The sequence below is a fragment of the Remersonia thermophila genome, chromosome 6 (genome assembly GCF_042764415.1).
Source record: "Remersonia thermophila strain ATCC 22073 chromosome 6, whole genome shotgun sequence".
Lineage (NCBI taxonomy): Eukaryota > Fungi > Ascomycota > Sordariomycetes > Sordariales > Chaetomiaceae > Remersonia > Remersonia thermophila.
In genome coordinates, this window is record NC_092222.1 from 995458 (window position 1) to 1023178 (window position 27721).

Consider the following 27721-nt stretch of genomic DNA (forward strand, 5'->3'; position numbering starts at 1 on the left):
CGTTCCCGACCGAGATACCAAGATCAATTTCAAGTTCTTCGCAAAGATTGGACCCAACTCACGAGCAGAGCGGCCAAAATGGGGAGCAAAAAAAGAGCCCATGAGCCACGGGAACAATTGGTTCCGCCGCAAAAGTGAAGGTCCTACCCGGAATCGAACCGGGGTTGCCGGAAATCCTGGGGCATCAGAATCCGGAGTGATAACCGCTACACTATAGAACCTTGTCACCGGCTCTGGTCGCGTTTGTTCGAAATCTCGCTCCATGGTTTCCATGGACGGCATTTCTCAAGACAGATTGTCTGAACCCCCCCATCAAGAACCGGCCTGTCGAGCGAGTCGTTGGGCCAGAGACCTTTTCGTGTGAGGATGGATGGATTCTCTTTTCCTCCCCCCCCGCACAAGCCGATTTCTGCAAGCCGGAAGCGACGCCGGCGAAACAAGCGGCCTCTTGATTGCACAATGCAGAGCCTCAGCTCCCGCTTGAGACGAAGAAACCCCCGCCTGAAGGATTCGCGTTCCGTTGTAACTATTGGGGTCGACCCCAGCCCGCTGGCCCGCAAGGTCGCGGGGACGGCGCGCCCGCAGGGCATCTCGGTTCGAACGGTTGACGGCCCTCGCGAACGGTAGCCATGGGCCCTGTTGCGCGCGGCCTATCCGACGGGATCGATCGCTTGGAAGCGATGCGGGCTCGTTTGGGCTCTATTGGAGGGAAGGCCGCGGGGAAGAAGGCTGGAAACCCCGAGGGTCCGCGCCGCCGGCCGGTCGGGTTGTCCCCGGGAACGAAAGCCAATGTGTACGTCCCGCCCCTTGTCGCGATGCAGAGAAGTGAGGAGAACAGCACGCAGCGGGGCATGGAGGGGATGTAGCAAGGTGAAATATCCTTCATGGTAGAGCTGTTCGGCGAAAGCAGGGCTGAATTCGAGAACGAAAGGGCGGAAAGGGGGAGGGGGAGGGGGCAACTCGCGGAAGTAAACAAATCCGTGTAAACAAATCTCAGGGGTAACAGGTCAAAATGTAGATACACAGCCACCAAGAGCCTCTGTCATCAAGAACATCCAAATGGCCCCGACGATTCCGTTCATGAAGCCCGTTGTTCATGTCCCGAGTTCCGAATCGCTCACGCTTCCGCCAGCTTCCGCGCCTCTGCTCACCCACGCCAGGGAGTTTTGATATTCCGAGCACCTCCAACGTGTTGGGGGGGGGGGGGGCTTCAATTCATCCCATTGGGATTCTGGCCACTCTTATTCAAGCTCCTGGTGAATAGGCCAGCCAAAAATTGACAATAGCAGCGAGGAATACAGAGATAATACATTCTCCCCCCCTCCGATTTTTGACCTGCCCACAAATTTATTTGACCTTTTTCTTCTTCCCCTCCAAATTTCTCAGGCTTCCTCCCATCTCTCTCTCTATTCCCAACTTCAGCTTCCTCCCATCTGTCTTCCACTATCCCTCAGTCTGCGCTTTTGTCTCTCAAACTAGCCAGTTGGTCTCGACATCAAGAGAGTTCCGCGACCCGCCTTGAGCTCACAAGCGTTTTGTCTCTTGTGGTGAACGCTGGCTCGAGTCGTGTTGACGGCTCGAATAGACAAGCAAAAACAGTCGACGCCATCCCAGCCTTGTTTCGTCAAGGCATCTTCAACTCTTCACGCCGACCACCGCCACCTTTCCTCCAGTCACCCTCTCGTCCTTTGTCTTTTTCTTGCCTTTTCTCCCTTCTCGACATCCGCCTTTCCCTCTCGACTGCCCAAGCTGGCAATTGTTTCTCCCGAAAACATTGCTAGCTTGGTCGTCGATCTCTCCAACATGGCTTTTGTCGTCGAGCACGTCGCCGGCAAGGTCGCTCCCGCCAATGAGGAGCACAACGCCGTCATGGTAAGCCATCCTTTCCCACAACGAGGAACGATAAAACGAAACGAGTCAAGACGGAGAACACACAAGTCTCAAGACGAGAGCACAAGACGAAACAGAAAAAAAAAAAAAAAAAGAGAGAGAAGGACGCAGCAGAGACATGCCCTGCCGTCTTATGGTAGTCCATGGCTAATTCAATCCCTTCCCCAGATTACCAACAACGCCGCTCCCGCCGACGACGACGTCGATTCGCTCTTCGGCGACATCAGTGACCTGGTCACTGATGACGCCGTCGAGGAGGGCGGGCCCTCCGTCGTCGTCGCCGCCGCCACGCCTGCGGGCATCGCCGCTGGTCCCTCTTCGACCAGCACCGCCACCACCACCACCACCCCCGCCGCGGGGGAGGCCGACAACGCTGTCGTCCTTACCTTGCCGTCTCTCCCCGCCGCGCCGGCCCAAGCTCCCTCGTCGGCTGCTGCGGTCCCCTCGCCCTCCCCTGTTTCGCCGCCCGCCGCCCTCGTCCTCATCAACGTCCCTCTCTCCGGGCCGCCCAGCGCCGACCGCCAATGCGGTGCTCGGACCAACCCGGTCCCCGCCAAGCCGGCCACGCCGCTCGCCGATGCCCTCCGCGCCGCGTTCTGGGAGCGGCAGGAGAAGGAGAACCGTGCTTTGGCCAAGCACCAGGCGGCGTATGACGCCTGGTACAAGGCCAAGTCGGCCATCGAGAAGAAGAAGAAGAAGAAGGGGAAGGGGTCGGATGCCGTCCCCGAGAGCGTCATGCAGGCTCTCGAGAAGAAGCGTGCCGCCGCCGTCGCCGCCCAAACCGCCTGGGCCGAGCAGAACAAGGTCTTTGCGGAGTGGAAGGCGGCCAACGCGGGGGCGGACCTGATCGAGGCCAACGCGGTCGCGGACACGCGCAGCGTCCAGGTGGCCGAGCGCGAGAAGAAGGAACGTGCCGACTTGGTCGAGGAGCTCGGCGGCCACGCCCAGAGCTACGGCAACTCGAAGCTGCGTGCGCATGACGAGATGCTGAGGCTCACCGCCGAGTCGCGCGTCCGGGAGATGTGGCGCCAGCGCGTCGAGACGCTCTCCAAGGTCGAGGCGCTGATCACGGGCCAGCGGCGCCTGATCGAGGAAGCGCGTCGCCAGGCCGAGGTCGAGCAGCAGAACCGTCTCGCGGCCATCGCTGCTGAGGAAGAAGCGCGCAGAAGGGCCCTGGACGAGGCCCGCGAGAAGGCCGAGCGGGAGGCGGCTCGCAAGGCCGAGGAAGAGGAGCGCAGGAAGATCGAGGAACATGCTCGTCGCAAGCTCGAAGCCCAGGCGCGCAAGAAGGCCGAGGCCGAGGCCGAGGCCAAGGCTGAGGAAGAGCGCAAACAGGCCGAAGAAGCCAGGCAGATCGCGAAGGCTCTCGAGGAGGAGCTCGCCAAAGCGAACCATGAGATGGCCCACCCGGGCCATTTCGTCGACGCGGCCAAGGAGTACAAGCAAGCCTTTGGCCTCGACGTCGACGAGGACGACCTGTTCCGCAGCGCCCACCTCGCCCAACCTCTCGAGCCCTAGAACGACTGGGAGAATGTTGGCCAGCTCGAGCAACAGCTCTTGGACGCCCTGCAAAACGGTTTCGATCAGCTTCAGCAACAAGACCTCATCGCCGCCCAGAACGATGCCGATCTCAATGTCATCGACGGTCCCCCCGGCGCGAGCGTCGGCCTCCCTCAGCAGAACGCGACGCACCAGGGCGAGCTCCGCGAAGAAGCCCACCTCCTACAGCAGGTCGGCATCTCGATGCTTTCGTATGACGGGCAGAATGACGATGGGGCAAATCCTAAGCCCAGCAACGCCCAAGCCGAGCAGCATGCCCAGGGCCCTTCCGAAGCCGCCTTGATGCTCGCTCGGTTCACCGCCGAGGCCATGGAAGAGATCGCCCAGAACCCGCGCCAGCAGAACGCGGAGGCGGTCATGATGCCTCAGGGCCCTGCCTTTTCGGAAGAGGGAATCAATCGGTTCAGCTTCCCCATGGTGACGCTTTCTGAGGTCAACGACCCGGGAGCCCAACTCCCCACCCTCCCGGGCATCATTCCCTCCCAGCCCGGTGCGTCGAATCACGCTCCGGCGAACCAACCCGAGAAGACCGCTCCCCCGACCGAGAAGGCCCGGCCCATCAAGAAGCCTCGGGGCCGCAAGAAGAAGGGGGCCGGCAAGAACGCCGACGCGCCCAGCGCCTCGGCGAGATCTAGCCCTGTCACGCAGCCGGCGCCGCCGCAACAAGCGCCGGTTGCAGTTCCGCTCCAAGGTGGTTTTACCCAGGGCACCACCGCCGATCCCTTCGTCGCCTCGCCTGCTCCTCAGGGCGTCCCCATCAACAGCCACAACGGCCAGGGCATGCTCACTGGTGGTGACCTTCCTGCCATGAACCAGCCCGACGGCTTCGGCGTTTCGCCAGGTGGCCATCCGATGAATCTTGGCCAACCCATCATCAATCAAATCCTCCCCGCGACGGCGCAGACGCAGGCCTTTGAAACTCGCACCCCCCCTCAGCGGACGATCAGCCCTGGCCACGCCTTTCCCGCGGCAGGCTCGCCGGGCAACAGCCCGGCCGACAAGTTGGCCGGCTTTCTCCTGCCCAAGCCGCCGTCGCCGGCAGTTCCGTCCGTTCCCGCCGCTCCGACCACCGGCTCCGCGACCACCGGGCCGAAAGGCCACAAGCGCAAGGCCTCCGCGCCCAGCACCGGCACTCGGACGCCTCCTGCCAAGCGTCGCCAGAGCATGACCAGGCAGCCCCTCTCCCAGCTGGCGGCCCCGGGACCACAGCTCCCTTCGGTTGGTCAGCAGGGTATCGTCACCCAGGGGAACATCCACGACGACTGCGTCATCACCACGGTCGCGCCCAAGGCGGGTCCCTCCGGCAGCACTCCTCCGCAGGTACCCATCGACCCGGCCCTGCACTTCAACATCTCGCCCCCGTCGGAAGGCCGCCCCATCATCGCCACCGCCATCAAGGCGGGCGCGATTGCCGCGATGAATCATCTCCTGGAGCAGGGCCAGATGGACGGTACCATGTTTGGGCTCACGCTCTATGAGGGTCCCTGCTTTGACTACCGAAGGGGCCTCCAGACAGAGAACCTTGTCCGCAGCATTGTCGACAAGGTCTTGAGCGACCCCAAGCTGGTCGACAACCGCCAGGCGTACAACAGCGGCGCCTTTCAGCTGCTTCGGATGGCCCTCGAAGAGGCCACAGAGCAGTCCACCGTGTTTGGCCACCCGTTCTTTGTTGAGCTGAACAAGGAGGACAAGGCCATCGCAATGAGGGCCATGACCGCGGTGTACCGCGAGGTGTCGAATAACTACACATCGCCTTCGCGTTCGGCTGTCGACAGCCACACAACCATTTCGAACGCCATCCAGGCGCAGCCAACGAGCACGCCTACCACCCACATGGTGGCTCCGCCTCGAAAGAAGCCCAGCGGCAGCCGCAAGAACAGCTCGGCTACCAAGAGTGGCCGAGCCCGGAGCCCAGCGGGTACCGCCGCCGCCGCCGCCGCCGCCGTTGGAGCAACGCCCGGGGCTCAATCAGACCCCTCCGACGCGGACAACGCCCCGCTGGATCCTCGGTTCAGTGCTCTCATGGCGTCCAACAGCAGCGAGCTGCCGTCGCTGGACCAAACCATGGCCAGCGGCACCGCCGCCGGACGGCGTCGCAAGTCCAAGACTCAGCCGGCGATGAACCTGAACCCCGCGGCCCAGCAAGCCATGCACATCAACCACCTGCTCACGCCGGCCTACCAGCTTCCGCTGCAGCAGTTGCAGCCAGTCGGCACCACCGCCGCCTCTCCCTCCGCGGGCACCAGCACCAACATCCAGGAGGAGCAGGTCGTCGTCTCCGCTACGGCCTCCCCCGACGCGAACGCGACCGCGTAGATGCTGCCAACCAGTTCGATGACCTCGACGCCAGACCGGCAGCTGCAGAACCAGAGCAACGTGTCCAACAACAGCCAGCTTGGTTTCGGCCCAGGGCATCCACTTCCTGGAGGAGGTGGCCAAGGAATTTGGGCTTGACGGGGATCGGGTCTCCAAGGCGTTTGTGTTCGAGTTGTGGGAGAGCGTCGACTTGAATATCCAGGCGTTGCGCGATTTCGCTCAGGCTGCTTGTGACAAGTCTCAGGAGTGAACGGGGTGGTTGGCGGTGTCGATTGGTAGTGCAGAGAGCTCTGGGGTGAGGGTGTCTGTGTCAGTGATGAATGTCTGAGTCTCTTGGGTGGTGTCTCGGCTCGGGTTCAGTAAGGCCTGGCGGTCAGGAAAACGAATAACAACGGCCGATAAAGGAGACATGGTGGAGGAATGATGTGCGCCGCAAACAATAGCGAGGACAATGGAATGGCGGGTTAGAGTAGACGCTGACATAGCACGAACCGAGGGACACGCCGTATCTGAGCCATTGAAAGCAGGTATCTTATATAAATCTGGAGTGGTACAGAGGTTGGAACGGAGACAAGAATAGAGACAACCTAGGTAATTCGAGCATGTCTGATTTTGTGGATTGGGTTGTCTGAGCTCCCTTGGTGATCTGCCTCCTGGAGGCGCAAAGCTTGCAAGTCAAAAAAAGGTCATCATGAGGAAGAAAGGGGAGACGACGATAAGTGTGGCCAGGAGAAGGTGGAGGAGGGCAAAGGAAGGATGCTCAAGTAGAAGTTGGGGACCCGAGATCCTGGGATTGTCAACGTGTACCTGATGTACCGGATGAAGATAGCCAGAGAGTGGGAACGGAGGCGGGTCTCGAGAGCTGAAAAAGAAAATTTACTGCTCAGTGCTGGGCTTTTCTCTTGTCCTAGGGGAAGGCGCATCTCATGCCAAGCTCTGTCCCTTTATCTGTTCCGTTCGTCACTGCCCTGCAGCGTCCTCGTAAGATCACAACAGCAGGTGCGGTTTGCGATGAAGCTTACCCCTCCCCTGAGCGTGATGAGGGCCTCTACGGTTGGGAAGACAGCCCAGATAAAAACACGGCGCTGAGAGGTGTGCCTTATCGTCATTGCGTGTACGGACTCGCTGCCATTTGGAAACCTGTGCATCGATGATGGCGTCGTGGTTCTTTGCTGAGTTGATAGTTGTCGTTGACCAACGTCTGCCCCACCCCGGGCTCTTTCCCCCCCCCCCCCCCCCCCCCCAAGAGCCGCCCACGCTCCCTTTTCCGAAAAGAGTCAAGTGGGTCCAGACCAGGGGTACGAAAAGCTCAGGCCAGGATGACGTCGACGGCATATCTCTACGACCCCCCTCGGGCCACTTCAACCAACACCACCTTCATGAGCAGCAGCCATTGGCATGGGAAAATGCAAAGCTTTGCCATCTTGGACGATGGAAATGCCCTTTTGTCCACGGCAAGGCCGGGCAGATGCGTGATTTTTCCTCTGGCCTCCATGTATGTACAGCGTAGCGTGCCTTCTTGGGCGCTGTTCCACAAAAGGCAAACCCCCAAGCTCGAGCAAGCGAAAAAGACCTCAACGCATGGGGGTTCACGGCGACGACGAAGCAAGCCCGAGCCCTTTGACTCACTCTTCAGCATCAGCAGAGCCGGCGGTTTGCCCGACCATCGGCCCGTACACCACGTGTGTTGAAGACCATGTTGGATTGGGAACGACTGATCCCAAGCGGGTGGCGTGACGTAGCTCTCTGGCTTTGGAACGGCCCGATCTGACGGGATGCGCCATGGCATCGTGGGGCAGGAAAAAGATGCGGCAGATGGGCAGGCAGCCTGCAAGACCGAAAGCCAAGAAAAGGCATACAGGCTCAGCACAGCACGGCACACAAGACCGGGCACGCGGGCGAGTCCCGGGCATACCAGGAACCCTGATGTCCGGGGATGGTGGATCTTGGGCCGAGATTATCGTGGGCTTGCCCGTACCTAGCCGGAGCCCGGGTCCTCAGCTTGCCGGCATCGCGGACTTCCGAGGTTAACGCGCGCCCGCTTTGACGGCCTCTCCGAAAGGGAGGAAGCGAAAAGCTACCCGCATCGAGCGGCAATGGCACCCAGCCAGCAATGCGAAGACCTGGCTTGCGGTAATATTTCGAGGCTGGACGGGTTGGGTGTCTGCACGGACTACGACTAACACAGGCTCAACAAAAAAAAAAAAAAAAACGGGGAACAATTGGCCGATGGGTAGGATTATGAAAGCAGGCGGCTGAACCGGCGCGAATGACGTTCGCCCGGTGACGGAGCTCCGGGGCGTGGCGATTTGTCTGGGCAGGGCGCGCCCCCCCGAGCAACGCGCAGCTAGGAAGATACCTGGACGTGTTTGGATCTGATGACTGTTGGTTTTGATGCAACGCCGTCAGAGCGACGTTGTGGCCCCCACGCCGCCAATGGCTCCGTTTGACACGAATGAAGAAAAGGACGGAAGGGAGGACCGAACGTGCTATAGGTCGGGCGAGTAACGCGCTAACGAAGGGAACGGAAGCTCATCGACATGGCCCCACCCCAGCGCCATTTGCGATGCAAGTGCGGCCGAGAAGCACCACCCCGCCTTGGAGGGGTACGGCATTTTTATTGTCGCTCATGCCACCATAAGACCAAACGCTCCCTTCTTTTTCTTCCCATCATCCCACAAACCGGCTCGACTGCTGTTGCAAAAGCTTTGTTTGTCGTCTCTCTTCCAGGACCCAACATCCCAGAAGAGACGCTCCAATTTGTCGCCCCGGACCCGATTCCCCTCGCCTTCAGGTAAGCTTCCGTCCTCGTCGTCATCCATCACCAAGACAACCAGCTCCCCACGATACAACCCCGCACTGCCTCATTTCGCCTGTATCGGACCTACGCGAACCGCAAGATTTCTTTCGCGTTGGCGCAGGCGCTGCCGGTCCCGGACTGTCTCCGACGCTCACCGGCCACCACGGGCGTTTAAAAAGCCCTGGACCACCCCGTCTTGCCCTCTCCCCATCCCTTTCCTCCAACATCCATTGATTGTGCTCCGCAACCTTTCCCCACGCCCATCCCATCCCGTCGTCCTCGCTGGACCCACTTGCTCCCTTGCACTCACTCACCCATTCCCTCTCAGATCAAAATGGTTGTCAAGGTCGGCATCAACGGCTTCGGCCGCATCGGCCGCATCGTCTTCCGCAACTCGATCGAGCACCCGGATGTCGAGATCGTTGCCGTCAACGACCCCTTCATTGAGCCCAAGTACGCTGTAAGTCTGGCCGGTTTCGTTGTCGTCATCGTCGTCCCCGACCCCGCAACCCGCGTGCCCCGCAGCTGGGGACTGACCAATTTCGGGGATCGTAGGAGTACATGCTCCGCTACGACTCGACCCACGGCCTCTTCAAGGGCACCGTCGAGGTCGATGGCTCGGACCTGGTGATCAACGGCAAGCGCGTCAAGTTCTACACGGAGCGGGACCCCGCCAGCATCCCCTGGAGCGAGACGGGCGCCGAGTACATCGTCGAGTCGACGGGCGTCTTCACCACCACCGAGAAGGCCTCGGCCCACCTCAAGGGCGGCGCCAAGCGCGTCATCATCTCGGCCCCCTCGGCCGATGCCCCCATGTACGTGATGGGCGTCAACGAGGACAAGTACGACGGCTCGGCCGCCGTCATCTCCAACGCCTCGTGCACCACCAACTGCCTGGCCCCCCTCGCCAAGGTCATCAACGACAAGTTCGGCATCGTTGAGGGCCTCATGACCACGGTCCACTCGTACACGGCCACCCAGAAGACGGTCGACGGCCCCTCGGCCAAGGACTGGCGCGGCGGCCGCACCGCTGCCCAGAACATCATCCCCAGCAGCACCGGCGCCGCCAAGGCCGTCGGCAAGGTCATCCCCGAGCTCAACGGCAAGCTCACCGGCATGGCCTTCCGCGTCCCCACCGCCAACGTCTCGGTCGTCGACCTCACCTGCCGCCTCGCCAAGGAGGCCAGCTACGACGAGATCAAGGCCGCCGTCAAGGAGGCCGCCGAGGGCCCTCTCAAGGGTGAGCTTTGCCCCGCGCATCCTTTGTCGATCCTCATGAGAAGCAAGACGGGAGCTAACCAACCCGCCACGCAGGCATTCTCGGCTACACCGAGGACGAGGTCGTCTCGAGCGATCTCAACGGCAACCCCAACTCGTCCATCTTCGACGCCAAGGCCGGCATCTCGCTCAACAAGAACTTCGTCAAGCTCGTCAGCTGGTACGACAACGAGTGGGGCTACTCCCGCCGTGTCCTGGACCTCCTGGCCTACGTTGCCAAGGTGGATGCTAGCAAGCAGTAAATTCGCCAACCTGCTTTCAGGCCATCTGCGGGCTTCGTTGAGCTACCTCGGGACCTAGGAAAGGCGGGCATAGTTCTCAACGGGAAAGGCAACACGGTTTGGTAGTTATGATCATGAAATAAAATGTAAAAAAGTCCCAAAATTGTACTCTTGTGTGTCCTTGTGATTCTCTCGGGTTGTTTGCGTGATCAAGATGTGGGCGTAGATCGTCTCACCATTGTGAAAGAAGCTAGAAATTTCAAAGATGCCTTGACATTCTCATAGCTAGTCGCGGGTTGCTTTCTCTGTCCACGTCGCAGATGGGAAAAGAAAGCCAGGCCTCGCCGCTCTACAACAAACTAGCTAATATGGGGATCTGTCTCCAACAACAAGCACGCATGCCCCTCGCCTATGCTCTCGGAGCGATCCCGTTGATCAAGCCTCTCCTCCATCCTGGAGTCTCCATCAATGCCTCGCTCCTCTGCTCTCGACGTATTTTCCTCCAGCAGTCGTCCATGCGACTCTCGCCCTTGAGAAGAGATATTAATATACCAGACCAGGGAGGGGCAACACAACAAGGCGCAGGTCAATAGCTGGGTAAAAAAGAAAAGAAAAAAAAAAAGGGTTGGCTGTCGTTGATGACGTCAAAGCGTGGTAATCAATGCTCTAAATGAACCCCCAGGACTGAGACAATGGTCTACTATAAATAATACCGTAAGAATGGTCAAACGCGACGCCATGAAGAAAGGAAAAAAAATACAAGACTCCGACAAGGTGAACCCATCCGCAGCACCCCAACCCATGCGCATCCCAAGACGCCCGACTCCCTCATCATTTCTTTCCATCTCTCTCTCTCTCTCTCTCTCTCTCTCTCGCGTGCGCGCGCGCGCGTATCCATTTGATCATGGCATCGCCTTCCTCTCCGCCACCCCAACGGTCCATGCATGCATCCAGGCGTCCATCCAGGCGTCCATCAACTCCCGACCGCACCAAGAAATCCCCCTTTTGGCTGCCTTGCGGGCTCAAAACGCCGCGCCCCCGACCCCTTCCCCCGCGATGCTCCTCAGGCTCCGCTCGCTCATCTCGCCGCGCAGCTCAAACGCGCGGCTCTCGCGCTCCATGCGGTCCCACGCCCGCAGGCTCCGCCGCAGGCGCTCCTGCTTGGCGCGCAGCTCCTCGCGCAGGCGCTCCTCCTCGTCGCGCAGGCGCTTGTGGTGCGGGTCCAGCTCCGGCGGGATCCCCGCCGACGGGTCGAGCTTGCCGCCCGGGACGATGGGCGGCAGGGTGTTGAGGAGGGTCTGGGCGAGCGTCGGCCGGCCGTGGGCGTGGTGGGAGTGGCCGCCGTGACCGCCGTGACCGCCGTGGCCGCCGTGGCCGCCGTGGCCGCCGTGGCCGCCGTGGGGGTGGGAGTGAGGGTGGGAGGAGGACGAAGAAGAGGACGGACCGGTGGGGGGATTGAAGGGTTTTGTCGCGTGGGTCGCGGCCGAAGAAGCGGGGGTGGCGCTGCTGCTGCTGCTGCTGCCGGGGCCGCCAGGGCCGCCGGAGCCGCCGGCCGCAGACGCGGCGGCCAGCGAGGGCGAGCCCGCGGCCGAGGGGGCGGCGGATTGCGCGCGCGGGCCGGTCGGGATGCCGCCTGCGCCAGCGCCGCCGGGTCCGGCGGGCGGGAGGGTCGGCGAGCCGGTCCCGCTCGGGCCCGAGACGGAGTGGCGCGGCGGGCCGAAGCCGCCTCTGCCGGCACCGCCGCGGGCGGGAAAGTTGCTACCGCGCGGCGGGGGGACGTAACCGCGCGGTCCGGCCGGGGGCACCGGAGGGCTCGTGGTGCCAGGGCGGGTCGCCGAGCTGGGACCTTGAGGGGGGCCGCGCGGTGACGGCAACGCCTGAGGCGTTGCGGGCGACGGGACCCTCCTTGCCGCGGCGGGACCCGTGGGCGGGGCCCTTAGGGCGGCGGGCCCTCGTGGAGGCGACCTGACCGGGGTCGAATTGGCATCTGCGGACGACGGCGGCTTCGGGGTAAGCTGGGGAGCCGGAACCGGCGGCTGCTGCGCGGGCTGGGACGGCGTCGGCGTCGGCGGCGGCGGCTGCTTGGGAGTCTCACGAACCGTCAGGACCGTAGCCGAGAGCGGCGCGAGGGCGCTCGAGGCGTGAGACCTTGCCGGGGACGCCGGCACGGAGCGGTCGTCGCGGCGGACCGAGGTAGGTCGCGGCGAAGATCGGCCGGAGGCAGGCCTGGAGGCGATGGGTGGTGGAGCGTTGGCGGGCTCCCGTGCCGAGGGCGGCGGCGGCGGCGAGGGGCGCCGGTAGGCCGGGCCCACGTAGCGGTCGCCGGCGTCCCGTCGATCGGGGCTTCTTGATCGCGGACGGTACGTGTTCGCACCGCGCGGCGGCGACGGGCGTCTCGGGGGCGTCCGATCGCGGCGCGGCGGCAGCCTGTCCCGGTCAAACGGCGAGCGGGACCTCCTCCTGACGTCTCGCATGTCGTAGTCCCTGCGCACGGGCGAGCGGGGGCGATCGTCGCGGTCGTCCTTGCGCTCGTCACGCCTGTCATCCCTCCTCTCGTCGCGCCTGTCTTCCCACCTATCGATGCCGCGGTCGTCCCTCCGATCATCTCGCCTGTCGTCCCTCCTATCGATGCCGCGGTCGTCTCGGCGCGGGGGCGACACGAACCGGGGCGGGGTGCGCCGAAGCGGGCTACGCCGCGGCGAAAGCCGTCTCGGAGGGCTCCGCGCCCGGCTGCGGCTGCGGCTTCGGCGCCAGCGCTCGCCGCCGTGCTGGTCCCTGAGGTCCCTGTCCCTGTCCCTGTCCCTGTCCCTGTCCCTGTCTCGAAGATCTCGGTCCCGGGAGCGGTCGCGTCGAAACCGGTCGGCACTGCGGGATCTGCGGCGCGGGGAGCGGCCCGGAACGTAGCTATCGCTCACGGGAGGCGGAAGGGGCGGCGAGCGGGCACGGTCGCGGTCGCGGTCTCGAAGGGGGCTCCGGGGGCGCTGAGGTGGTGACCGATCTCGGTTAAACGGTCGGTAGGACTCTCCGGCCCCGTAACGCCGGACTTCTCCATCCCCGTACCGGCTGCGAAGTCATGACGAGTTAGCCGACGCCCATGAATAAAAAAAAGAAAGATGCTCCGGGGCAGCGACCCAAAGGTCAGGCTTTGTCGCCCGACGACGCACGATAAGATAGAACCGGAACAGGTGCAAGGAGGGGGGAGGAGAGAGAGAGGGAGGAGAGGGGGGGGGGAGCCAACGGTGGCAAGGAAAACGTACGGTCTGCCTCGATCCATGGCGGGTTAATCCCGTCGTGAGCTGTCGCGATGAGTTTTCCGGGGGCTGAACGGTGTTGTTGTGGTTGAAAGAAAGGCTTGTGACGTCAAAGCCGAAGGGGAAAAAGGTGGAGGAGGGGAGAAAGGTTGAAAAGAGGAATGATGAAGTCGCTCCCCTAAGGCCCAGGAATGGAAGTTTCCCACGCTTTGCAGAACGGGACTTGACGCGGGTGACGCGCAGTGGGGCTGCCATGCAAGCCGGGGGGTCCTGGCCAATCAGAAGACGCCGCGGAAGAGGAACAAGGCCTTCATACGGTGCAGGCGATGGGGTGGCACGGTATGGCTGTACTGTGTCATCACCTACATATAGTATTATAGTACTGCAAGTAGTTATGCATCATCCATCATGGACCTCAATCCTCAACTCGGCTCATGGGTTCACTCATACGGTGGACTGTGGACTGTGTACTACACATGGACCGTGAGCCGGATGAACAAAACGAAGGAAGCTGACTCTGAGATTCTCCAAGCCGTTTTCAATGGTCAATGAACGCCAACCCCCCTCAACAGGTCCCTATCGTACAATCCAACCCATCAGCCACACACCACCATCACCACCTCTGGAAGATCCCCCCCCTCCTCTCACCACTATGTACTTGGCCTGGAGTTTCACCCGCTAGCGTAGATGCGACGGTACCAATCCCCCACGACGAAACAAAACGTTTGCAGAGTCCCGTCGTTCCCTCACACGGCTGAACCCCCCTCGTGCGACCTCTCAGCGACGCCTCCTTCTTCTCTTGTGACCACCCGTGGCGATCGTGGCGGCGCTGCTGGAGCTGCTGTCCGCCACCTCTGGACCCGGCCTCGGCCGCTTCGGCGACGGCGTAACCGGCGCCTACCCGGTCCTCCTTCCCGACGCAGCCGCCCCGCCGCTACCACCACCACCGCCGCCACCACCATGATTCTCCTCGGCCATCTCCTCCTCGCCCGGCTCCTCAAAGCTCACCCTCTCCAGGATGAACTGCTGCACGTCCGAAAAGTGCTCGGCCATCATGGCGCTGAGCCCGTTGGCCTGCGACCGGATGACGTTGCCGAAGCGGCGCTTCATGACCTTGCGCGTCAGGTCCGGGTCGGCCCAGCACGCGTGGTCGTTGGCCACGTAGACTTGCGAATGCTCCTTGTACCAGGCCGACAGGTCCGAATCCACGTCGGATTTGACGGGCCGCAGGGAGCCGTTGACAAAGTTGACGACGCCGGCGACGCGGGATTTGACATCGACTGCAGGGCAAGGGGTCAGCTCGGCCGGCCTTGACGTTCAAGAGCAAGAAAGACGTACGTCGGTTGATCAGGAGCACCTTGACGCCCAGGTAGGCGTTGCCCACGCCGACCAGGATGATATCCTCGACCTGGTCGTACAGCTGCAGGTAGTTGTCCCAGAGGTAGCACATGAGCTCCTGGACCTGCGCCTGGATCGTGCGCTCGTCGGCCCGCGGCGTGAACGAGTCGGTGTCCTCGGGATGCGTGATGTAGTGCGGCACGTTGACGTCGATGACGCCAAAGCCCTTTTCGACGGCCCAGTCGACGTAGCGAGTCACGCCGTCCGTCTGCGAAACGGTGCGTTAGACTTTTTTTTTTTTTTTTCTTGTTCATGACCAGCAAACACAACAAAAAGGCCGCCACTCACCACCCATGCGTTGTGCGGCTCGAGCGAATTGTCGATCGGGTCGGGCTGCGCGTGAAGCTCGGGGCTGGAACACCAACGTCGGTCAGCAGGATCATTTCCCCCCAACCAACCAACCTCTCGCCCCCGGAAAAAAAAAAAAAAAGGGGGAGGGGCCGCCACTCACGGATCGTGGACGATCATCAAGATCTTCCTGGCGCCCTGGATGCCGCGCGTCACCAGCACCTGGTTCTCAAACGACTTGAACAAAACGTCACGCTGGATGTAGAGCGGCAGCATGCCGTGCTTCTCCGAGAGCACCTGGCGCTGGGCGCGGCGGACGACGTCGTGCAGGCGCGACGAGCCCTGGGCCTGCATCTCCTGGACGTCGACGACGCCGGCGCGCATGCACTCCCAGTAGGGCGCCTGGTACGCCTGGACCTTGGCCAGGACCTTGGCGGCCTCGCGGCTGATGCGCGGGATCTCCATCTTCGGGGGCGGCTCGCCCATGAGGGTCTGGGCCACGGCCAGGGCCGACTTGGAGATGGCCTCGAGATCGTAGCCGCCCTCGAGGCAGACGGCCACCTTGCCGCCGGCGAGGGACATGAGCATGTGCGTCATGTGGGCGTAGCAGGCCGGGGACACGAAGCAGGCGCCCAGCTCGTCGCCCGCGGCGGCGTCGAAGCCGGCCGAGATGATGACCAGGTCCGGGTTGAACTCGTGCGCGATGGGCATGACGATCTTTTGGAACGCCGCCATGTACTCGCCGTCGCCCATGCCCTGGTCGTGCCAGCCAATGTTGACGTTCTTGCCCAGCCCGGGCCCGGCGCCGCAGTGCTCGAGGCCGCCGTCGGGCGTCATGGGGTTGTCGGGCTTGCCCGGGTAAAACTCGCCGTTGCGGTACACGTGCAGCGAAATGTAGAGGATGTTGGGGTCGTCGTAAAACAGGTTCTGGATGCCGTTGCCGTGGTGCACGTCCCAGTCGAGGATCAGGATCTTGCGGCACAGGTCCGGGTAGTCGGCCTGGCAGATCTTGGCGGCGATGGGCACGTTGTTGAACAGGCAGAAGCCCATGGGCGCGTCGAACTCGGCGTGGTGGCCGGGGGGCCGGATGACGGCGAAGGCGTTCTTGACGACGCCCGACACGACGCTCTTGCACGTCTCGATGGCGCCGCCGGCCGAGATGAGCGACGCCTCGTACGTCATGCTGCCGACGTACAGCGAGTCGCGCCCTTGGTCCATGCGCATCGACAGCTCGCGCAGCTCCTGCGTCGACTTGCGCGACAGGGCCTCCACCCACATGTAGTGGCCCGGGTGGTGGACGGTGCAGATCTCCTCCTTGGTGGCCTCGCGGGCCGGGATCCTCCACATGTACTTGGTCGGGTTGGTCTGGATGATGCGGAGGAGCTCGGCGTCGGACCCCGTAAAGACGAGGCCCGCCTTCTTGAACGTCTTCATGATGTACTCGATGCGCGACGGGTCCTCCGGGTGGTGCGGGTTGGGCCCGAAGTCGGCGTTGGCGTGGAGCTTCATCCGGTCGTCGTAGCAGCACCCCGTCGGCAAGATGCCGCGCCGGCGCAGATGCTCCGGATACTCGGTGGGGTCCTGCTCCTCATCGTCCGGCTGCCCGGAGGTGCCGGCCCCGCTCCGGCCGTTGGTCGTGGTGGTGGTGGCGGTGGTGGTGGTTGTGCTGGCGCTGGGGAACGACGTGTCCTCCGCCGTCGTCGGATCTAGAAACCCGTTGGCGCTGGGGGCAGAGGGACCATCGGCCATGCGGCAGTCCTCACCATCCATGACAACATCGTTGTCGATGTCGTCCATCCTGGGCTTGATGGCCGCAGGAACGATGCGGCGACGGCGGATTCAGCAGCGCTTGACTCTGCGTCGGACGGTCAGCCAGAGATCTTGTTCTTCTTGGGAGCGGAGGCCCATCGAGATGGGGAGTCGTCATCGGGGTGACCAAGGCGACAGAAACGGGAACCCTGACCACGACGAGGCCCATCCCGGCGGCCGCCGCAGCACGACGCATGGCCAGCGAGCGGGCCGAACAGCATCGCTCGTTGAAGACCAGCGAACCGAGCACCTACATACCCTTGGCACACAAGACAATGAAAGTCCCGGATGGTAAACAAGCGACGGAGAGCAGGAGGCTCTCTCTGCAGCGAGGTGCGAAATCCGCAGCGTGTAAGTTCCTCCGTTGCGCCGCCGCGAAGCGTGTGAGGTAGGGAGGCTCGCCAAAAGGGCTTGAAGCTTCCTGCGCCGCCAAGGTTAGATAGGTAACGAATGAACGATGAATGAAGACAGCTCTCGTGCGAGAAACCAGGCCAAGAAAGAAGGGAGTGGCACGGTCGGCGACGCTGGCAAGGAAGGGGATTGGGATTCGGAACCGGGCCACCGGGCCCGGGGCTCGCGAATGTGAGAGGGAGCTCGGACCGGACCGCTTTTGCAGCGACTCGCGGCTTGCACGGCTTCATCTCAGGCCGTCTTGTCGCATGCCGCGCTCTTGGTACGGGCAATGCAATCCAACATGGAAAAAAAGGACCACCGGGCAAGGAGACGGACGACGTACCGAAGCAAAACCGGAGGCTTCTGGGCTGTTTCTTTTGCGCGGTTGCCAACGTCTAGCTCTGCGGTGCGTGGCTCGCCTTGGCTTCCAGTCGTTCTGGGGAGAGTGGATGGTGAGGGAGAGCGAGTGAGAGCGGCTGGGCGAGATGAGATTCGGGTGCCCGCCAAGGCCGCCTACAAAATAAGCGCGCTGCAAGGCCGCCAAACACGCCAAAGCTTGTAGCCCGCCTCGACTTACAAGCAAAAACGGAAGCATGAGAAGAGGAACGTCGGCAGGACCCAGATCGGAAGAAGAGACAAGAAAAAGTGCATTCGCTTTCTCTAGGTTCCGGTCGTTTTGGCATCCAACAACAGGGGTTCCTATTGTTGCGTTTCCAGAGGGCAGAGAGGGATTCTACGCTGCGCTGCACCATTCCCTATTGGCCCCTTGACGCTGGGCTCATTCTCGCCGAACCAAGACCACCGAAGCTCTAGTTTGACCGCCACTACGGCCGTGAAAACACCCATCGGCACGTATCCCCCCCCCCCCGTCTCCAGCAAATGGTCGGTCCGCCAACCTAAGCGGGCATCGTGCCCCTGGCCAGGGTTTTGGCACCAAACTTCAGGATTCAGCGTCATCGCCTGGACGTCTTCAAGCCTTCCGCAGCATACTACGGGCAAGACGAGGTCCCCAACGCCAAGCCTCAAGACTTCCAACTCAGATCGCAAAACTAGACATGATCTCCCGTTCGAGGCGGGAAAAAAGGTTCCGAGATCCATACCGTCCTTCATTTCCTGCTTTGTTTCTGTATGTGTGGTCCCTGCAGAACATGCCTCGAAAGAAAAAAAGAAGAGACTAGAAGGGTCACCAGCAGGGCGGTATCAGATCGTCCTTCGGTTGGCATCCACAGGCGCGAGGGCGATGGGAACCCCATGAGCCAGGTCAATAGAGGCATTCCTACATACAAAGTGAATTGCGTTTGGCAACAGGCCAGCTTGAACCCCGAAACGCCACCCAGAACAAGAACAAAAAACCCCAGAACGTCCGTTCCTCTCCCGGCCGCCACCTACCCACCCCTCCCGCTCATCCCCTACGCGAACAAATCCCGCGTGTCCAGCCCCGCGGGCTCCTTCTTGGGCTTGCCGTCGTCCAGCCCCAGCTGTTTCCTCCTCGCCAGCGACTCGCGCTGCTGCTCCATGCGCGCGACGTGCCGGCCCGCCTTGGCCTTGCGCAGCTCGGCGCGGATCTTGTTGGGCGAGATGAAGCGCTTGTTCTCGTAGATGATGGGCCCGCCGAACGCGCCCTCCTGGATGACGATGGGCGTGAGCACGAAGCGCGGGCCGATCTCGATGAGGTTGATGTCGGTGTCCTTGCCGCCCTTGGGCCCGCCCTTGCTCGGCTTCTTGTCCGGCTCGTCGCCGTTGTCGTCGTTGCCGGCCTCGCCCTTGGCCCGCTCGACCTCGCGGATCTCGTAGTTGCGCACCCAGATCTTGCCGTCGGCCACGCTGAAGGACATGACGTGGTCGATGAAGGGCTTGGACTTGCGCGCCCCCTGGGGGACGCCAAAGATCTGCATAAAGACCTCCTTGATGACGCGCAGGTACGGCTCGCTCTCGAAGGCGCCGTCAAAGGAGAGGATCGGCCGCGAGCCTTTGAGGCAGTTGCCTTGGAAGTGGAGCTCCTCCATGGTGTGCACTAGAACGAACCGACAAACAAACAAGCGTTGGTTAGCCTTTTTTTTTTTTTCTTTTCGCTTCTAGGAGCGGCGTCGACTCACGGTTCTGCGCAAAGAACTTGACCGTCGGCCCGTTGGGCACCTTGCTGAACCACATGTACAGGTCCTTTCCTTTCCTCGCCTCGAAGAAGAGCACGTTGTTGCAGTTGTAGAGCTCGGCCAGCTCGTTGAGCTGGTACAGCTTGGACTTGGAATCAAACTTGGCGTCTTTGCGGCCGTGCGGGAGCATCGAGGCTAGGTCGTTGAGGAGATGGCGATGCCTGTTTCGTCCCTCGGGTTAGATGCGGCTCCCGGCTCCCGGCGAACGGTCGATGCGATCGAGCCTTCTCGTACCTGTACGTGACGCCCCGGGAAGAGAGGACGAGCACCCTCTGCTTGTTTTTCCTCTCCGCCGCGGCATGGCTGTCGGCCTCCTTGTCCTCCTTGGAGGAGCCCTTGGATAATGACTTGTAGACGGCTGCCATCGTGGGTGATGCTGGTCGTGTTGTCGTCGTGGCGGGGACCCGGCGACCTCTTTGCATGGCAAAAGACCAAGACGGGCCCGGTCGCGATGCAAGCCATCCAGAAAAAGTTCAAAAGTTCGGCCGGCCGATTGGCGCCCCACTCGCCGATAAGCCTTATCGCATTATCGGCCTGTGCCTGGACAGGGGTTGGGTCCCTGGCTCGTTCGTATCTGAGACATGACACTTGAGCAAAATCTGATCGATCCAAGGCTCGGGCAAAGGGCAGCAATCCCATGAGCAAGACGCCCGCTCGCCATGCGGAATCCCCACGACGCCGCCGACCGTTGGTGGGTTGCACAACCCTGCGTGTCCCGTCCGGTGCGGTCTCTGGATCGCCCGACGCCGCCCCGCTTTGAGAGAGAGACGGAGCGACGGGGCGACGGAGCGTCGCGATGGGGCGTGATGCCAGGCCAACACGTAGGTCTATAGTAGACAGGATCCATCGCAGCAGCTCTGTATTAGGTAGCCCGTCAATTCGCCATGTCTCGTCATGTGTATGTAGGTAATAAAGAAGGGCCGGACACCATTCGAAATCCCAACTACCAAGCACAGGCACAGCAGAAAATAAAAAACACAATGAACATCGGTAGTCGAAGAAACCTCTCACCCCCCCCCCTCCCCCTTTCGAAGAACGTCCCAAGGTGTAGCAGATCCGTGCCCCCCTCCCCGCTCATCAGGTCGTGAAAAAGCAGTTCCCCCAAATCGTAGCAAGCATAACTGACGCCAACGTAACCGTGCCGGGACCAGGTATCAGCAGCATCCCTTCGCCTCCTCCTTCCCCTTCTCCTGGCTGAGCGAGATGTTGTTGCCTTCCCTCGGGTCGAACTTCTTGCCGGCGTCGGCTTCTTCGGCGAGGCTCTTGGACGACACGATCTCGTAGATGGCTGGGATGGAGGGGTCAGCTTTTTGTGTGCGTGTGTGTGTGCGCGCGCGCGGTACGGGGTCGGAGAGGAAATGGCCTACAGCTCAGGATGTTCTGGAACGCGAGGTCGACGTTGGTAGCCTCGAGGGCCGAGGTTTCGATGAAGGAGAGACCGTTCTCGCCTGTTGTGCGCGTGTGCGTGTCTGTCAGCCCTCCCATTTCTTGTCCGCTCCAACCGCCCGAGCGGGAACGACGTACTTGCAAACTTGGTGGCATCCTCGGTCGGCACGGCTCGCAAGTGCCGCTGGTCCGTCTTGTTGCCGACGAGCATGATGACAATGTTGCTGTCGGCGTGATCGCGCAGCTCCTTCAGCCACCGGGTCACGTTCTCGAACGAGGTGCTCTTGCTGATATCGTAGACGAGCAGGGCGCCGACGGCGCCGCGGTAGTAGGCCGAGGTGATGGCGCGGTACCGCTCCTGGCCGGCCGTATCCCAGATCTGCGCCTTGATGGTCTTGCCGTCGATCTGGATCGACCTCGTCGCGAACTCGACGCCGATGGTCGACTTGGAATCCAGATTGAACTCATTGCGCGTGAACCGGCTGAGAAGGTTGGACTTGCCGACGCCCGAGTCGCCGATCAGGACCACTACGAGAAAGACCATGTGTCAGCTGGCGCGCTCCAAGGCGGACGTACGCGGGGAGCGGAGGCCCGGTGGTGGACGCGGCGCGCGGCGTTGGGTCGGGGGTCTGGCTAGGCACACCTTTGAATAGAAACTACCCGGGCAGGGCGGGTTAGCGCGAGGACGGGCGAACAAAGGCGGAGGAGAGGAGGGGGGGAGTCTCACATCGTACTCGTCGTTCGCCATGGCTGCGTCGTGAAATAAATGGTGCTGAACAAGAAAGAAGCCGCTCGAGCCCCGCGAAAACCGGCGATGTGTTGGTAGGGTGCGTGGTGCAAAGCGAGATGTAGGTGGATGGATGGTGGTGGTGTAAGGGAGAGTCAGGAGGATGTCCGGTGCCAGTGCCAGTGCGGCTCGGGTGGGTCGTTGGTTCTTCGGGGGTCAGCAGCTGACGACGAGTGGCGGTGCGACCCGGCGTCACTCGCAGCGGGACCCGGTCGGCTGCGACGCTGCTGATAGGACAAAGGCGGCCAGGCCGAAATGATGCATGACGCAGCGCACCAAGGTAGGTACGTTACGATACCTTGCCGAAAGGATCCTACATCAAATCAAGCTATTCCAGATAATTAACCATCACCCAACGGGTCTTGTTGTGTATTACACGCAGATCCTCGTCCACATTTCTCAGACGGCGTCCATGCTAGCAGGGGCAGACCAACGCGAACCGAGCTCCGTTGAATCGATGCAAGCTCAAGCTTCTGGAAGATAGAAGATGCCGGCACATTCAGGGTTTCTGTGCAGAGTGTTTATTACGGAGTACGTTCCAGTACCGGCATTCTCGTTCTGAGGTGGAGTGCGATTGGTGTTCAACTACAACTAGTAGTAGTAGACATCGGGGAGGAGGGTCATGGAGCAGCAACCATACCTATTATGTATCCAAGGCCCTAGAGTTCGAAAGAAACAGCACGTCACAATGGACACACCGAAACTGAAGCAGGCCATCAACAGAACCCCTCACAAGCTTACCCGCCTCAAGTATCGTAGTGAACAATGCATCGAGGACGATCCGGTGCTGGTCTACCGTGTGAAAACGGCAGCACTTGACATGCCCGAGTGTTTTCTCACACTCAGCACCGGCATCCTACATGGCCAAGTTTTTTGCTCCTTCCCTATCTCAAAGAGTGGATGTACTTGCCCTACTGTTGTTTTCTTCCTTCTAGTTTTCATGTTTTGACTCTTTCCCCATGACCATGAAACCTAGAAGGAAAGGGCAATTTGCAAAGTCGATTTTTTTTCTTCCCCATCATATCCACTGCTCCTTCTCATTGAGACCCGCGGTTGACCAAGTTCTGGGAAGGAAGCCGAACTCATAACCAACCGACGTCGACCGACTCTCCTCCGGGCAACAGCATCGTGAGCACCTTAACCAGAAAACACCCTTCCACTGACGAAGGTCAATGTCTGTCCAGAGAGGTGAGCATCCCCAATTCTCGCTGCTTCTCCACTAAGACATGCCAACGTTCATTAAAGCTAGCGCCCGTTGCTGAATGCTTTGCCAAAAGCAACACTAGCAAATCTACCCCCTGCCCAGCCCTCAGCTCTTTACGTCCGATGAGTTGATAACCTCGCGACGTCCATCCACAGCCAGCCCTTCTCCCCTCTCCTCAGACTGGAGGGTCCGATGCAACACTGTCGACCATGTTCAGGGTCAGCCCTAAGGCTTCCCCCGGGCGCCCACGCCCGCTTGGGGGGCAGGAGAGTGACGATGACGACGACGACGACATTTCTCTGACATCCACCGTCGACGACCACGACGCCGACCAGGAGTACGTCGTCGAGGGGGTCCTGGCCGAGCACAGATTTCCCAGCGGGGAGATATATTATCTGGTGGAGTGGGAAGGATTCGCGCTCCACGAGAGCACCTGGGAGCCAGAGGCCAACCTCGGGCCTGAGCTCAAAGCCTTGTGGGAGGAGGACAAGGCGAAGCATGCCACGGGCGAGCTGGAGCCCTTCGACCTACAAAAGTTTTACGACGCGTGCGACGCCGCCGAGAAGGCAAAGCAGGACCGTCATCGTCGCCGGAACCGCAAGCGGAAAAGGCTGGGCTTGCCGTTGACGGGGCCCGTGGAGGACGACGGCGAAAAGCCGACGCCTGCCGAGGATTCCAGCAAGGACGAGGCAGCTGAAGATCACGGCGTGGCAGCCGCGGATGAAACTGCCGCCTCGCCGCGCGCCTCGGCCGACGGCCGGAAGAAGACCCCCCAATGGACTTCGATGCCAAACGGGACGCCGGCAGCGTCGGGCCCTGGCGGCTCTCAAACACGGGAGGAGGCCAGGGCGGCGCCAAAGACCCGTGTCGAGAAGTCGGGTCAGGCCCAACAGGAAGCACGCCCTCCTGCGAAACCAAGGCAAATCCCCAACCCGAACGTTGGTTGTGCTGACTACCAAGGCACAGCCAGGCTTTCGACCGGGGCGCCTGCGGTCTCGACCTCGCAACAGCCAACGCTCTCTGGCCCCACGCCTCCCGTAAGAACGCCCCCCGCTGCAACCAAGAAAACCCTCACGGCGAAGAAGAGCTCAGCGCAGCCCGTGGGAAGCATTTTCGTTTCCGGAAAGAAGAGAAAGGAACGGGGCGGCCTGGAAGATGCCATGACCGACACGACGAGGGAGCCAAAGCTGTTTGACAGGTTCCGCTATCGCAGGCTTGCCGAGCTCAAAAGTCGAGCCAAGGAAGGCATCGCGCCCGATGCCTCCAAGATCCCTCTGATCGACCTTCGCACGAAACAGCGAGTGCGTTGCCGGGGCTCGGGCGGCTTGGATCAGAGTCCGGCAGAGATGTTGCCGCGCGAGGAAGAAGCCTCGCCGGCCGCAACGGCTGCCTCGGCCACGCCGGTTGTGACAAACGAGCCGTCGCCTGCCCCTGCTCATCCAGACCTGGTCGTCGAGGTTCCACGGGCGGAGCCTCCGAAGAAGAAGCGGAAATCGGTTCGGTTCGCCGACAATGACGACGACCAGAGTCTGTTCGTGCGGCAGGCGGATCCGGCGGATCTCGACAGCACGGCTCAGGGAAGCCCACCGGCCCCGCCATCGCCTGCCCTTCGCCAGCCGAGCCCGAAGATGGACATGTGCACGTTGGCGGGTGGCGAAACCCAGAGCTTGGACAAGACCTTGACCGTCGGGAAGTTTTCCGTCGCAGCGACACTCACCGACGTTCCACGGGCGAACGCTGTTTCGCCAGCGTGGCTCACAGATTTCCTCGCAGAAGAGTCGTTATCCTTCGGGCACGCATGCCTTCCTGACACCGCTCAAGCTCAGCAAGCTGGCCTCGGGTTGACCAAGGAGTTGTGTTTGGCCAGCGGGGCGGTGCTCCCCAAAGGCGACGATGCCGGGCTGGAAAGGCTCGCGGCCTATCTGGAAAGCGGCTTGTTGGCCATGCTCTGGGGACGGAACGGCTACAGCGTCCTCATCTACCCGACAAAGTGCGAGGGCTGGAGGTGGCTTCCGCTCGTCCGCGACCCTCCCAGCCCTTCCCAGGCGCAGCTAGGATATTTGATCTTCTCCTCGATCGACTGGATGTCCATGCTGCCGCCTGCGACAGGATCGCCAGCGCCTCGGCCAGCTTCGGACAAGAGCGTGATCCAGGCCAAGGAAACCGAGCCCCCAGCCCCCGAGGCGTTGCTGGCGAAGCGGCTTTTCGCCTTTGACTACAAGAGGTTGCTTCCCGTCGCGATGCGATCGGCCAAGGAGCACAACTTCTTCTTGGCCTTCCCGGGATCGCGATGGCACCTCGCGCAGATGGTGTGCCGTTGGTTGAGATCGAACAATGACGGCTGCAACATCTTCACCAGCTTGCGCCCTGGAGGCTGGGAGGCCTTTTGCGCTCGGACCGGAAAGCCTCCCGAAAAGCCCCCCGGGATCGTCATCATCCACGAGATGTTGACATGGAGCATGCGCCTCTTTCCCCACCTTTCGCAAAGGTTGGTGTCGGGGGACGACGAGTTCTGGTCCTTCTCTGAGCCTGTTCATGGCCTTCCGCTCTACCCATCCATCTCGACGCCTGTACATGCCGTCCCTCCAGGGCAGATGCAGCTCACGCGGCTGTTTCCGCGCCGTTCGGTCATCTTCCTCACACCCAGCTTCCTGGTATCGGAGCCCCGGCGTGCGCTCCAATTGCTCCGGTGGTACATGCAGTTCAGCAACAAGCCGTTTGCCTACAAGCTCGTCACCGCCAACGACCTTCACGAGTACATGAAGGAGCTGGCGGAGGAGAGGTACCGGGCGCGGCAGAACCTGCGGGCCCGGCCGGGGGACGTCGAAATGCTGGCCAACCTGAGCGGGCTGACTCGGGACGAGTGCAGGTGTCGGTACGAGGCGGCGGATCTGGCATGGGAGCTGCACGTCGCCCGCACGACGAAGGCCGGCCCGTTTGCGCAGGACGAAGCCAGCAGCCCCCTCACGTACGCCAACGCATCGATCGACCCGAACGATGAGCAGAGCCTGATCAATTGGTTTGCCTAGTGGGCAACGCTGCGGGCCGATCAGTTCCGCAAGTTTCACGTCATCGGATCAAGCCGCGCCATCGACAGGGTCGAGTGCAAACGCGGGGAGCGTACGGTCCGCATTCCAAAGTACTCACGGGTCACGCTCAACGACCCCGATGCCGTTCTCGAAGTCGTCCAGGAGGTAATGGCGTCGGATGCGGACGTGGACAGAGCCGGCACCGAGGCTCAAGCCGCCGTCCCGTGGGAGGACCCGGTGACGCGTTTCTACAAGGGCCCTTGGGCATTCCGCAGCCGCCTGGTACCGCGGGAACAGATGGGTTGCTTCTCTCATCGCATCGAAGAGGCCATGCTGTCCGCGGAAGGTCAGAGGTGGTGGGTTTGCTACAAGTTCCCCGTCTCCTGGGTAGACCTGGACATGGCGACGCACTACAAGGACTTCAACGCCGACTTCAAGAGAATCAATGACTGGTTCAAGTACGCCCGCCCTTTCAGCGGTTCCAAGAGCGACGAGGGTCCCGGCGACCGTAAGCCGTTCGTTAGGTACAATACTTACGTGGGCTTCTTTTACACCATCAACAAGGAGTGGGATGGCGACCGCACCCCATCCGAGAAGCCGGTCCAGAGGTATCCGTGGATTGCCATCTACCGGCCGGTGCAACCGCACATACGGCCATTCCGTCGCTGCGAACTCATCATTTGGGATCCCGCGGCGAGAGCCCAGTACCCTGACGGCCAGGCCCCGGCAGAAAAGGACCTGATCTACATGCAGCGGGAGCTCATCCGGTTTGTCCGCAAGCACGGCGAGGCCAAGAACCCCGGTACCTATCTTGATCAGGTGTGGTTTGGTGGATGGGACTGGCCGCCGGAGTGCGATGATGAGCATCCGATCGACGTGACGCTGCGCTTTCTCAGGTGTCTTATGTGCAATCTTAGAGAGTTCGTCCCGGCACCCGAACTGGTGATGGAGTCGAAGGGATACAGGAGGGTCATGCTCGACCCCCGCTCGGACGCGGGCTCTTTTGCGTCCGAGAAGCGCGCCGCCGCCCACGATGCCGGGAGCGTTTCCATGGACATAGACAGCCCTTCGGTCGGAGACAATGGGGGCTCGGTGGCAGAAGATGAGGACGAGAACACGCGCATCATCTTCCACCCGCCCCGGGGTCGCAGCTCCATGAGGGGGGACAGGGTCCGGTCCGAGTGCGTCAACCGTCTCTACGAGGAAGCGCGGCTCGCGCGCGCTCGGGACAGCGCAGCCACCCACATGACATACCGGTATTCGTCGACGATGGAATGGTACAACCAACAGCGGGCCGAGGGGCGCGGGTACGAGCATCTCAATGTCGAGCCGTGGGAAGAGGTGTTCAAGAAGCTGAGGATTGGCGATGGTGCGAAGGGAGAGGGGAAGAATGCCGGGGGTTCGGACGGCGCGGACAACCGGAGAAAAGAGAAGTCGACGGCATCAGACTAGAAGCGAGGCCCCGACTCTTCGAACCGGAAGGACGCCAGCCGGCCATCCAAGAGGAGTGAAGCGGATCCGCTTCCTCGCCGGAAGCGCTCCGCGTCGGCCTCAAGAACGAAGGACAGCTCGAGCGCTCGGCCGTTCTTGAACGCTGAGAGCTCCAACTCAAGGCCGAAGCCGAGTATGAGCACCAGCTCTCCTTCGGCCTATGGCTCTCTCCCCAAGCTGCAGCCGATCCCGGACACCAAGGGGTCGCCATCAGTCGCTCAGCAAGCCCGCTCTATCGCGGGTGCCACGTTGAACCCGAGCATCGACAGGCCTGTATATCAGGCGAACACCAACGGCAAGCCCTCGTTGCCAGGCGCCCGACCGAGTGCGAGCGCCAACAAGCCAGCATCGCCGAGCAAGTCGGGCTTGAACAGCGCCAGCCAATCGCCCGTAGGCGCCCCGTCGAGCATGCGCTCGACAAAGTCGGCTTTCAAGACACCGGCGTCTAGGCCTGCTTCGAAGAATGC

General features: G+C 61.7%; 7 protein-coding genes and 1 non-coding gene across 8 annotated transcripts; 2 read left to right on the top strand and 6 right to left on the bottom strand.

The window, feature by feature from the left end:
* Nucleotides 1-138: 138 nt before the first annotated feature.
* On the bottom strand, nt 139-221 carry VTJ83DRAFT_t149. The gene has a single exon. It is a non-coding gene; the product is annotated as a tRNA-Gln (tRNA).
* Nucleotides 222-2037: 1816 nt separating this feature from the next.
* VTJ83DRAFT_6462 (uncharacterized protein) lies at nt 2038-4875 on the bottom strand (the record flags this gene model as incomplete). The annotated part of the gene is made up of 2 exons (XM_071013176.1): nt 2038-3612; nt 3688-4875. The coding sequence occupies 2 exons, from the start codon at nt 4873-4875 to the stop codon at nt 2038-2040; spliced, it is 2763 nt and encodes a 920-aa protein (XP_070864089.1).
* Nucleotides 4876-8900: 4025 nt separating this feature from the next.
* On the top strand, nt 8901-10086 carry VTJ83DRAFT_6463 (uncharacterized protein; the record flags this gene model as incomplete). The annotated part of the gene is made up of 3 exons (XM_071013177.1): nt 8901-9026; nt 9122-9806; nt 9881-10086. 3 exons carry the CDS (start codon nt 8901-8903, stop codon nt 10084-10086), a joined length of 1017 nt encoding a protein of 338 aa, XP_070864090.1.
* A 1001-nt stretch (nt 10087-11087) lies between these two features.
* VTJ83DRAFT_6464 (uncharacterized protein) lies at nt 11088-13339 on the bottom strand (the record flags this gene model as incomplete). Its single annotated transcript, XM_071013178.1, has 2 exons — nt 11088-13128; nt 13323-13339. 2 exons carry the CDS (start codon nt 13337-13339, stop codon nt 11088-11090), a joined length of 2058 nt encoding a protein of 685 aa, XP_070864091.1.
* Nucleotides 13340-14213: 874 nt separating this feature from the next.
* Nucleotides 14214-16799, bottom strand: VTJ83DRAFT_6465 (uncharacterized protein; the record flags this gene model as incomplete). The annotated part of the gene is made up of 5 exons (XM_071013179.1): nt 14214-14596; nt 14655-14922; nt 15003-15066; nt 15166-16708; nt 16766-16799. The coding sequence occupies 5 exons, from the start codon at nt 16797-16799 to the stop codon at nt 14214-14216; spliced, it is 2292 nt and encodes a 763-aa protein (XP_070864092.1).
* Nucleotides 16800-18613: 1814 nt separating this feature from the next.
* VTJ83DRAFT_6466 (uncharacterized protein) lies at nt 18614-19722 on the bottom strand (the record flags this gene model as incomplete). The annotated part of the gene is made up of 3 exons (XM_071013180.1): nt 18614-19218; nt 19301-19518; nt 19592-19722. 3 exons carry the CDS (start codon nt 19720-19722, stop codon nt 18614-18616), a joined length of 954 nt encoding a protein of 317 aa, XP_070864093.1.
* Nucleotides 19723-20511: 789 nt separating this feature from the next.
* Nucleotides 20512-21491, bottom strand: VTJ83DRAFT_6467 (uncharacterized protein; the record flags this gene model as incomplete). The annotated part of the gene is made up of 5 exons (XM_071013181.1): nt 20512-20645; nt 20725-20805; nt 20882-21271; nt 21387-21399; nt 21471-21491. 5 exons carry the CDS (start codon nt 21489-21491, stop codon nt 20512-20514), a joined length of 639 nt encoding a protein of 212 aa, XP_070864094.1.
* A 1452-nt stretch (nt 21492-22943) lies between these two features.
* VTJ83DRAFT_6468 (uncharacterized protein) lies at nt 22944-27215 on the top strand (the record flags this gene model as incomplete). Its single annotated transcript, XM_071013182.1, has 2 exons — nt 22944-25753; nt 25832-27215. The coding sequence occupies 2 exons, from the start codon at nt 22944-22946 to the stop codon at nt 27213-27215; spliced, it is 4194 nt and encodes a 1397-aa protein (XP_070864095.1).
* Nucleotides 27216-27721: the final 506 nt, after the last annotated feature.